General features: G+C 40.2%; 1 protein-coding gene across 4 annotated transcripts in view; it reads right to left on the bottom strand.

Moving 5' to 3' along the window:
* The window catches only part of ADGRG6 (adhesion G protein-coupled receptor G6), a 129,995-nt gene that overhangs the window by 26,530 nt on the left and 91,239 nt on the right, over positions 1-12,226 (bottom strand). For all 4 annotated transcript variants that reach the window (XM_087817659.1, XM_087817656.1, XM_087817657.1 and 1 more), the window contains 8 exons: positions 11,254-11,365; positions 10,123-10,187; positions 9,315-9,525; positions 8,157-8,328; positions 6,500-6,640; positions 4,361-4,480; positions 2,561-2,606; positions 1,104-1,210 (listed from right to left, as the gene is read on the bottom strand). In XM_087817659.1, coding sequence (XP_087673785.1) covers positions 1,104-1,210; positions 2,561-2,606; positions 4,361-4,480; positions 6,500-6,640; positions 8,157-8,328; positions 9,315-9,525; positions 10,123-10,187; positions 11,254-11,365 — 974 coding nt within the window. The remainder of the gene's footprint in view (positions 1-1,103; positions 1,211-2,560; positions 2,607-4,360; positions 4,481-6,499; positions 6,641-8,156; positions 8,329-9,314; positions 9,526-10,122; positions 10,188-11,253; positions 11,366-12,226) is intronic.

The following is a 12,226-nucleotide window of genomic DNA, read 5'->3' as shown; positions in this document are numbered from 1 at the left end:
GATTCCGGAGCGTCGGGCTTTACTGCCCCAGCACACGCTGCTCCCGTCCTCGAGTGAAAAACAAACGTGCACTGACCCCTTTATGGAAACTGCGCAGAAACAACGGCCCTGCTAGGACCTGAAGGGTGCACCAGGCACCAGGAAAGCGTCTGCAAAAACATGAGCGTTTCAGATAGAAGGTAAAGGTGCCAGTCTGCGCGTGAAGTCAAACAAGTCCTTGAATGTAGGGCAGCTCTTGAAATGTAGTGGGATGAAAACATGTTAATGCAATCTAATTTCTGTTTAAAACCATTGGATAGTCTAGCTAATAAGATAAAAACAGGGTCATGGGGGGGGGAGGAAGGAAGGAAGGGAAGGAGGGAGGGAGGGAGGGAGGGAGGGAGGGAGGGAGGGAGGGAGGGAGGGAGGAAGGAAGGAAGGAAGGAAGGAAGGAAGGAAGGAAGGAAGGAAGGAAGGAAGGAAGGAAGGAAGGAAGGAAGGAAAGGAGGGCAGACGGACAGAGATGATATATATGAAGGCCTAGCAGTGAGAATAAAGTCACACCCATCATCTCTCTTGCAGGCCTGACGACTCCACTCGATCCCAGTCACTAGTCTTTCCTCCCAGACTGAGATCCCCAGGAGGCTCACCTGGCACAGTACCTGGCACAATGTGACATTCAAACATATTGAGCAATAACATATTATATGAGAGAAAATTTTTAATCAAACTTTTCACAGTTCCCTTCCATGGTAGGAAAACCCCACATTTTCTCCCTTTTTAACTTTTCTCTCTCTGCCTCCCTTTCTCTCTGTCTCCCTGACTCTCTGTTTCTCTCTTAATTCAAAAGTCTTATGGTGATATTCTTATTTCTAGGATTATTTATCATCACCGTTAATGCTAGGGGAAAAAAGTAGGGTCCTTTTCTGTAATTAATCTTGTATATTTTTAATACATGATCTCTGCTAATTAGATTCTTCATTAAGAATCAAGATTCAGGGTACAGATGAAAACTATCAGGACATAATTCCCCAAACACAAAAGCTTAAAAGGCTGACGCACACCTAAAAGTATGCCTTCCAAAATTATATTGTTTGAAAATGAGTTTCGAAATCCGCTCCTACCATCAGAACTCCGAAGTGTGTGAGGTGGTTACACCAGCAGACCGTCTCGCTCGCGTCTGGATCTGTGTGTGCGATACATCCCGACGTGTTCCAAAATCCAGAACTTTCTGCAGGGGAAGTCAGCAAACAATGAAAATAACAGCAGGTCAGCTCCTCCTCTATAATGGATGACACCTTCTTTAGAGAAATATGCCTCAGTATCATCTGCCTCACAGTTTATCTGTAACATGATACTATCTTTAAAGCTGCCCATGGTTAGAATACTTCAGATTCCTGGAATCACAGACCGTTAGTGCTGGGTGGGCGGCTAGAGGTGATCTTGCCAGTGGTTTTCAGCTGTGTTCCACTGAAGTGCCCTGAGGGTTCTGCAAAAGTTTGCTTCATGTTTAATTTCTAATATAAGATAAGCTTTCCTAAAAAGAATATCCCTTTTCAAATATGATATGTACTAATGAAGTCTCTAGAGATCAATACATTTTTTTCCTTGGATCAGTCTAAGTTTTTGGGAAGACGTGAGAACAAGGAAGGCCTTTCTGGGAACATGCTGTTAGGGACACAGCAGCCATGCATGGTGGGAACTTGTGATAAATACCTTTAATACATCTGCTCTGACTCTTATGCCATGCTGTGGAATATTAGCAACTCACGTATTTGAAGACTGTTTTAAGACTGCAAGGTAATATTTTAAACTATGTAGCTAGTGAATCAGGCTCTTCTCAAATCTGTGCCACTAAAACCCAAATAACAACAAGAAAACCTTTCCAGCTGTGATAGAGTATAAAAAAAAGTGGTCTGGAAATCTTCAGACTATATTTCTACCAAGAAGCAAGATAATCCTAATGGGGAACCCCAAACGAAGGGGACCCTTAGGGGGCTGAGGTGGGAGGATTCATTCCTTGTCCTTCCCCCGAAGAGATCCCCACACCTTACACCTAGTGATCAAACCCTGAACTTTGCCTTTCTCCCAGCTGTCCAATGTCGGGAGGCAGTTCCTTTATTCTAAGTAATATATATCTATTATAACTATTCCTACATTTGCAATCCTTTAGTGTGCTTTCTCCCATAATCTGAGGTCCCCAAGCTGGATTTCTAATTATATGCCTTATGCACATCACAAAACCTGCTCAGAAGTGTCCTAGAAGAGTGAGATCAAGTGTACATGGATGTTCATCAAAAATGGCAATGAAAACATGTACTCTATTTTATAAATAACTGAAATTAAAGAGGTCATTGATTTTTTAAAAAGCCACGTCTGTCTATGTCTTTTTATAATGCATAAAAAGTTACAGAAATTAGAATTTACTTCCCAAGCTACCCAAACTAAAATTTGAAGCTCAGTTGCCATCACACTTATATTGTGACTCACACTGTTTTGGGGTGGAATTAAAGAAAACAGAGGTGTCTAACAATGTTTAAAATTCAGTTGTTATTAAGATAGCCAATATTTGAAAACTTACCATTTTTGTTCAGATCCCAGAAGGCACAGATGGGATTAGGCACTGCCTATAATAACATAAGAATAAACATGTGAAATTGTGTTTAAAATAAATGAAAAACTCTTATGGTTTGGGTATGGGAACAGAGTAAAATGCTAAGGTTTTCACAAAGAAATGGATCAGCAGTAGTCATACCAATACAGCTTAACAATGACAAGCAGTCTAGGGGGGAGTCTCCTCTCACAAAGACTTCAGGTGAAAATCAACTATAACTGCATGAGGAATTGTGTTACTCATTTATCTAAAGGTTACTATTTATGTCCCATCATAAAATGCTATACTTAGCATTTAGCAAAGCTCTTTATACTGTAATTTTACTTCGTCTTTAAAATTCCCCTTTATGTCTAGTATCTGCCCAAAAGAATTGAAAGCAGGGACTCGAATAGGTTTTTGCACACCCATGTTCACAGCATTCATAAGAGCCAAAGGTGGGAGCAATCGAAGTGTCCATCGATGAAAAAACACATAAACAAAATGTGGGATATACTACATATATTATGCAATGGAATATTATCCAGTCTTAAAAAGGGAGAAAATTCTGACACATGCTATAATATGGGTGAATCTTGAAAATACTATGTTAGGTGAAATAAGCCCACAGTTTCAGTTGGGGACCATGAAACAGTTCTGGAGATGGACGTGGTGACAGTTGCAGAACAATGTGAATTCACTCAATGCCACTGAACTGTGCCCTTGAAAATAGTAAATTTTATTTTGTATGTTTTACCACAATAAAAAAAATTGTTATGGATGAAGGAGCTGGGAGCTGAAACAAAGGGGGCCAAAGGGTAAAACAAGGAGGTCAGAGGGTTTCGTGACAAAGCAGAGCTAGTTCTTAGATGACTTAACTTCCAAGCCTCGGTCCTTATCAGCCAGCTCACTTCCCGCCCGCCTTCCTGCCTGCTTAACAAGTGGTAGAACCATGACTGGGACCCTCCATAAAAAGGGGAAAAACCTGGGCCTGGGCCACCTGGGACAATATAAACCCTGAGTAATTTTATCAGATGAACAGATGATAGCCAGGGTAATAAAGCAATTAAAAAAGCATTTGCCAAGATTTTAGACAACTGTTAACCGCTCAGAAAATAAGTCAACTGTGTTTTTCCTCGGCTTTCCCTGTAGCAGTGACCTTGACCTTAAAAAAAACCAACCAAAACACCAGGTGGGAGGGGGGCTGGGAGGCTGGGTGGAAAGGGTGAAGGGATTGAGAAGTAAAAATTGGTAGTTACAGAATAGTCCTGGGGATATAAACTACAGCATAGGGAATATAGTCAATAATATAATAACTATTTATGGTGCCAGGTGGGTAGATTTATCAGGGTTATCACTTCATAAGTTATATAAGTGTCTAATCACTGGCTTATACTCCAGAAACTAATATAACACTGTATGTCGACTATAATTGAAAAATAAAACATTTAAATTAAAAATAAAACAACCAAACCTTTAATGGCAGGATTGTACAACTGCACCTGCATCTAATTTCTTTCAAGTAATCTACGTCATTTCTTAGAAGCAGCAGCTTTTTTCTTCACTCCAATTCTCCTTTTGAGCATTGAATCCCAGATAAGATGGATTTCCCCCGGTCGCTACCATGTACCTTGACATTAGAGTTCTACCTGAGGAGCCGTCCCCCACTTTTAAGAAAACTGTGCCCCTCGAAAAAAGGGCCAGTTACTTGTTTTCGTGTAGAAAAGGCGGCCCCGTGTTTCCCTGAACTAGTCTGCGTCGACTCCATCGCCATCTGCAGTGTTTTCTTACCTGGTTTCTCGTGTGTTTGATTTTAATTTGCACTGGGTCCCTCAGGTTCTGGATGGTGATGTTTCCGATGCTGCATGCCATCACATAACTCACCAAGGTGCCCTTCTTGGTCTCTACATCCTTTACAGGGAAAAACAGAGTGTGTATTAGTCAAAAGTACACACTTTTATTTTATTTTGCTGCTCCAAAATAAGCAAACTGTCAGCACTTTTTACACTTAAGATCTTGAATTATAGAACATCCTGTTTATAAGCTCGAGTTGCTGGCTTTCCTGAAAGAGCTGTGCCGCTTCCCTTATTATAATAAATATATCGGGAGAACACTCTGAGCCGGTGCGGAGGGCCACGTTCATGAAGCTTCGTCTTGGTTTCTGCCAGGACGCCAGCCAGTTAGCATCCGAAACAATGCACAGCGGTAAATAATATAAACGCATAAAGAGCTGTGAAACAATTGGATCGCTTCCCTGGCCTAGGGAACAGATGAGGTCGGTTTCCTTTAGAGAAGTATGGAGAAAATACGCTTGGAAAATACAAACCAGTTCCCCTTTCACAGCCAGGCGGAAAGCCTGACAGGTTCACCAACTGCCGCGACAGGTCATGGATTCGAGTCCCGCCTGCTCTGCCTGGCCCCCCGCTGTGGCTCCTACTTCAGAGACAAGGCTGTCAGGAAGCCGAGTCAGTGACTCTGCGCGCAGGACAACTGCGACTCTGCAGCCAGATACCTTGACTTTTTCCCTGGGCCTCTTGTCAAGCCTCCTGAGTTTCCCCACTGCAGCTCATAAACTCAGCTGTTTTGGAAGAATTGCAGGATTTTCTCCATGCCAAACAAGTCTCAGCATCTAGAATAGAGCTTTTTAACTTTGTGTGATCACTTTCCATAAAGTAGGCTAGGGCTTGGGGACATTCAGCCTTGTCTTTAGAAAAACACTCGTATTTTGTTCACTGTGTGAGGACAGAAACATGGAACTCTTACATTTATCTTACTTTGCTATCCATTTACTTTAAAAACCAAACATCTATTTCCTACTAAAAACACTGCCTGGGAAATGCTAGAGGAGAAGACTCGAAATGAAATAATGACAGATTCTTACAGCTCTCCGAGTTGTCCGAAATCCTTCCCACGGACTCAACCTTCCTCTCAATGGACACCCCTCTCCGCACCACTGCTCACATTTTGTGGTAACTACTGCGTTTTTTGGTATTGTTTTTAAAGGTGACAGTTTTATATATTCGTAGCTATAATCCTTCAGAGTAATTACATGTGATTACATTCTTAATCTACTAAAAAATTTTATATAGCTTGTTCCTAACACATTTGTTGATAAAATTTTAAGGTTTGGGGGTTAATTACTGTAAACAACCCCATGGTACTCCTTTGACTCACCCGTGGCCTACTTTGCAGGGCAGATCTGTGAGAAACCAGTCTACTTTCCTTGGGACTGTCCACTTTCTCTTACATAAGTCTCATGGTTTGATAGACACTGGTATCTTCAATTTAATAGATAACTTTTATTTTTTTAAAAAGGGCTGAGTAAAACGGCTCTAGATGGGGTTATGCTTTCAAAGGCAATCGGAGGTCACCAGTGTTTGCTGGCAGTGAACTTCCTAGTATCTAGAAATGATGCCAATAAAAATGATAATATGTGCTTAGCACAATGCCACCCCACTCTGGGAATGTGTGAAGGCCAAAGGTCATTTGAAATACTAATGGGAAAGCTGATTAAAGCCAAGAATGCTGCTCATTATGTAAACAGTGCTTCCTGTTGAATTAAAACAAAACAAAACAAAACAAAATCTTTCCTTTGGCACACACTTTCTTTAACTCTGAAGGTCTCAACTGCTTGAGAGTATGAAATATTTAACAAAAGGAATGGTAAACAGCTTCTCCACAAAGTGCCATTTATAACTGTATCATGCAAGTTTTAATGTAATATCTGCTTTATTAAAAATATTTAAATGAACCCATCTGTTCGTAAGCATGACTTTATCTGTAACAGAATGTTGAAACATGTCAAAAATTTTCCATTTTTCAAAATATAGGTTAATTTTTCTATGTCTGGATATATTTTCAAGGAAGCTAAGCTTTCGAGCAAAGAAACTCAAATTGCACTTGAAAAATAACAATTTAATGAACACTTACCTGAAAAAGTCCAGTTTTATTGAAGAAAGTAAACTGTGCTCTTTTAACTATTATAGAATGTTCTTGACTTAAGTTCTCAAGTAGGTTTGGAGGCAAAATTACAGAAGCCAATGGATCTGTATGTCCACTCTCAAAATCCATCTGTCAGACACAGAGATAAATTGGTAGAGTAATCACAACGAAACCGCAATGATGCCTTTACTCCACATGCTGAGTAAGGCAAAGAGCTGCGGCAGCCCCTTGGCTAGGACCAGGGCCCTTCCTGCCCCAGCAGTAACTGCCCTCCTGGCGAACCCCTAAGGACAGCAGCTTGCATCTCACTGGGTTTCACTGGGTTTCATAGGTGGCAAAACAGGGAGTGCACTGATTTTAACTAAGGCAACTGAGAAATCTTCAAATCAGTTAACATTTCCAAATGTAAGAACTAGATTTACATTTAACAAATGTTTTTAAAAAATATCTTTTACTGATTTTAGAGCAAGAGGAAGGGAGAGAAAGAGAAAGAGAAACATCGGTTGGTTGCCTCACGCACCTGCCCTGACGGGGTAGACCTGCAACCTGGGTACGTGCCCTGACTGAGAATCAAACCAGTGGCCTTTCAGTGCACAGGACACTGCACAACCAACTGAGCCACATCAACCAGCGTGACACTTAATGAACTGTGAGTTTTTTGCAAAACATGCAATGAAAAATAACTACCAAAAAAATATATATGAGTTAACTGGTTTGATTGCTGAGAATTGAGCGTCTCCACATAGAGGAAGCAGCTGAAATTTTATTAACACTTGGATACCATTTTTCCTGAACCCACAGATCAGGCCAAAGAGTGTTTTCTTGCAAATGGACTTGGAATGAGACTGAGGCTGATGGAATTTTCACTCTTAAAACGTCAAATAGAATTACCCCAAAGAGCCCCGAGTCTAAAGCAGGATAACGTTCTTCCTTACATACAAAATTGTAAATATTTTATCTTGCTTTTTCTCCACAGTTAAGAAACATTACATGTCCACATGGCTACACTGTCTAGCACACAGTGGAAACTTGAAAATTATCTGAAGTATCACTTGAACAGGTCAAAGAGGGCTCCATTACTCTGGCCCCGGCCTTCTTTTCCAGCCTCACCATCGCCTGCCCTTCCCAGCCTCCTACATCACTGGTTCTCAAAGTACGATCCTCAGACCAGCAGTATCAGCCACACCTGGGAGCTCGTTAAAAATGCAGCTTTTGGAGATCCACCTTGGACCGGTTAAATTCGAATCCCTGGGAATGGGATCCCACAAGATGTTTTGACAAGTTCTCCAGGTTTATAATTATCACCCTCACCTGGGAAAGCCACCATGCTTCTTCCCACTTTTAGGCCATTAATAAAGTTCTTTCTTCTAAATGAACTTATCCCCAGTCTCCACTCCGAAAAGGGTGGACCCCCCTCCTGCTTTACTACTTAGTTCCACTGCCACCTCTTGTAGAAGGTCAGCTGCCCGCCTCTGCCACCGAGGTTCTGAAGGCGTATCTCCTCTACGTGGCCGCAGACCTCACGCTTACGCTACTGTTAACCTCAGTCACGTTCCAACCTGCCTGCCATCCCTCAGACCCGTATTTCCTTGAAGAGCAATGGGTAGGTGATCAGAAAGTTTTTAAATAAACTACTAGCTCATACCTGAAAATATGTTTCATTATTGCTTGGAAGACTGATGCTAAAATTTAAAATTTCATTAGTCTCTGGAGATAGGGGTGATACTCCAAGAGCCAAATTCGGAGTATCAATGTTCACAGGTGATGTGTTACTTAGGTCTATCTTGAAAGCCAATTCATCAATTGTTTTTAAAGCTCTAAAGAAATGACAAATAATACGACCATTAAATAACATGTCTTAGGTACCTGCACACACACATGATTTGCTGCAAGACAAAATACTAACCAAATAAAACTGTGTTTAAATTGTGTTTAAACTGTGTTTAAATTGATCTCACAAAATTACCCAAACCAAAACAACAGCAGTTAATACATAGAATCATAATGATAAATACACCCTCAAGAGAAAAATATACGCTTTAAGGAAAATCAACAATTAAATAATCCTAAACAAATTCTGTTTTTCACCTATTTTAGTCTTGCTTTCCTCATATAAAGAATGTAATTCCTACTCAAGACTGAGTTGAACTGCAAGACACTGTAAAAAATCGTTCGTAATTATTACATAGATAAGTAAGTTATCTACGTAATAATTCATCTTAACAAATATAAAATTTCCATCAAATAAGTTTTGTTGAAGGGAAGGAAATACAGAGAGAAAAAAATAAATATCTTAACAGCAATACATTAAGTAAAATAATTGGAAACAGACTGAATTGTATAAAAATAGGTACATTTTCTCCCTGCCTTAGGTCTTTTCATTTTAGAAGTACAACAACATGACTGTGGTCATTCTAGACACAGTTCACAGGACAGTGACTTACAGTGACCAAGTTATGCCTAAAAGCTGTGAGCTGAGTGTTTGCTGAGTATCTCCTTTGCAAGCCAAAAAAAAAAAAAGGATGAAAATGAAATAATGACTATGCTTTTCTGGGATTATTTAATATCCTGCCAGATGACAATCCTAATCATTTTGTAAATTATATATAGCTCAAAAAAAAAAAAAAAAAAAAGGAACTTCAAAGTTCACTTTATGAATGATCTTGGGAATATCAATGGATCTTCTAAAGATTTAAATTATGCAATCCGGGCAAAAAGCATTCAGATATGTGAGAAAGTATGTAACAACACATGCATCCAATAAATTTTACTCTCCAGAGGAAAAAAATCACAACAAACTTACTCAGAAGAAGACTCAAGCAATTCACTGTCTGGACTGGTTAGGATATTAGAAAATATGTTCATTAAAGTTGTGCCAAGAGTTTTATCAATGTTTTCTTCTTTATTCACGATCTTTTTGACCTGTTCTACAATGCTGGTGATATTTGCCGAGCTTAAGTTCTGCACATCACCAGTTAAATTTAAAATCTGGTTGGCAATTTCACTTGATTCCTCTAAAAAAAGACAGAAGAAACAACATGTAAAGTTTTACCTGTTTTTTTGGATCATTTCCAGGATCAAAACGTAGTGTGATATTTAACTTCATAGTTTAAGTAGCAAATCAATTTTCTGTGTATACCCCCTTATCACACCCTTCAAAGGACAATGAAATTTCTTCACACACAGAGACTAACCTCTCTCTTTAGTAACACACAAATTGAGCCCGTAAACGACTTAGGCAAATAACTTGAGACCAGTATTCACATATATAGTTCTAACAGAAATGCACCCAGACTAACTGAATAAGTGTATAGTTGCTATTTAAAATAATACAAAACTATAAAACACTGATATGAATATCACTTTGTATGTTATTTGTAAGTGTTCTCTACAATTTTCAAACTATTTTTAATCATTTTCAGAATAAATACAACAGGAAATCAGAATGAGGAAAAACCGTATTTTCTGCCTTAAATAAGTGAAACGATCATTTGCCAGCTTTTAACATTACAATAGTATCTCAGAGCAGAACACGGCTGGAGAGTATGGAAGCCATGAAGCACGCGGTCATTTCAATTTGTCCTGAGACTGAAAGAAACTCTTCCACTTACTTGAACAGTTGGAGAGATCAGGAGGCCCCCAGTAGGCCAAGGATGAGTTGGAACTGTTACTATGACTACAAAACAAAGAAAGGTACTTCAAATATTTGACATAAATGACATTATAACTGCCAAAATTAGTTAATGAAAAGTTTCAGAATTTGCCTTAATATCTACGTAAGTTTCATTTGAAAATAAAACTGCAATACATTGAAATTAAACTTATGTTAAAATTTCTTACTGGAAAAAAAAAATCAAGTGCATGAATCACGGAAACAAAATACTAGCAAGAGCTTGTAGCCTAATCTAGGCTACATCAGGTTACTAAGCTTAAAGTGTATTTGGTAACATGGGTCAAGTATGCTTTAAGAATTTTCCAGATAAAATCTGACATTGATTTCACATATCTCTCTAATGCAGATGAGAGTCCGCATTTCATAGATGAGTACACAGACTGAGATGGGTCAAGGGATCCAAGGTCTCCAGCCAGAAAGAGGCAGAGCCATGCTTCACGCTCAGGTCAGTCAGTCTCTACAGCCCCCTTCTGTCCTACCACGAGTCAAACACAGGACTAGGAGCAAAGTTTCTTTTCTCAATCCCACCCCCAAGGAAACCCTAATTGGGGGTGAAGTGGAGGGTGAAGAACTGGATTTGATTTGCAGTTGACCTATGGTTCCTGTGAAACATTCAGGGAAATTCTCTACCCTGACCGCCCCCATCAGCAGACCCATAACCCAGATCCTGTCTTCATTCCCTCTCTGGATACCTCCTCCCCCTCCAACAGCAGCCTCTCCGAACAGTTTCAAAGTCTTGGAATTTCAGATGCATGTTCAAAAGGCTGTGAGCTAGCTTGGTTCATCCACAGATAAGGTGCTTTGCTCTAGGGCCACGCTCTGGTTTCCAAGTTTCCCCATCACTCTTTGAAGAAGGCTAAATTAGAACATCGCCTGGAGTGAAAACCCTTTTATCAGGAACCCACCTGCCTCATTTTTACCTCTCATGCAGGTTATGATTTAGGCACCCATAGAGATTCCTGCCCTTCTTTCTAAAACATACACAATGCCTGGGGGCCGTGGTGCGGCCTGTGGGGCCCTGGGAATGTGGGTGATGTGGAGCTTGCCGGCAAGTTAATAAAAGCATTACCAGGTGCGGGAAGCGAAGGCGTTCGGCTTCCCGAGACAAGAGTGCCTGTATTCGGAAGGCCGGATGGACGGCCAGTGATAGCCTTTGGGATTCTCATCCGAAGGACATGTGCCTGTGTGGAAACAAGAACCAACGTGAGAAATACGAATCTATTCTTTGGAGCCAGAGGTGCAAGATGACAGCAAAACACCGATGCTGGTAATTAGGTATTGATTTCACGTACTACTAACACACCCGACTTCACCTTCAGAATCTGTAAAAGTCTGAAATTAGAAGGTAGGAAAAATAGCCATTTACTGCATTGCAGGCACAAAAATGGTTACAGCTTACGCAACCGTCAACTAAAAACACACACTCCAGCGAACGTACCGTTCTAAAGGAAATCATTAGCAGGTAAAATGAGTAATACAGAAGTTTGTTCAAAAAAATGAAAACAGTCCTGAAGACGTGAAACTGTGAATTACCCCCTGATCTTTTTTCAAAGGGGAAAGCCTATGAAATAGCGTTGTCATTGAGTTTCGCGATATTTTCTGGAAAAACCTCCAGCTGCTCTGAAAGCATCTTCTGCCCGTTGGTGTGCTGGGGCGACGGCAAGAAGACACCGCGAGCCACGCACCCAGACGCACCCCTTCACCCTCAAACCATCCCACCCGTCGTCCGAAATTCTCTCTGTAAGTGTCATGCCGTACATGAGTCAGGTTTTACAATTTTAAAAATATCCAAATAAAAGCAATACATCAACAACGACAAAATCTCGTATTTCAGTATTGAAAAGCAGCAGCAAGTACACGAGGCTGCTGGGAACCAGCGCTGTCGTCACCCACCGAACATTTCAATGACTTTCCCACCTCTATTCGAGCCTTAAAATTGTCAAGGTTTAGCCCTATTATTATTATTATTATTTTTGCAATTAATAAAAATTTTTCTTCACAGATGCACTTGCAGAAAAACAATGAAGTGTAGGGTTTAAATT

This window comes from Miniopterus natalensis, chromosome 5 (genome assembly GCF_054644295.1).
Source record: "Miniopterus natalensis isolate mMinNat1 chromosome 5, mMinNat1.hap1, whole genome shotgun sequence".
Taxonomy (NCBI): Eukaryota; Metazoa; Chordata; class Mammalia; order Chiroptera; family Miniopteridae; genus Miniopterus; species Miniopterus natalensis.
The sequence above is the reverse complement of the archived record's forward strand: the minus strand, read 5'-3'. Positions and strand labels throughout refer to the sequence as shown.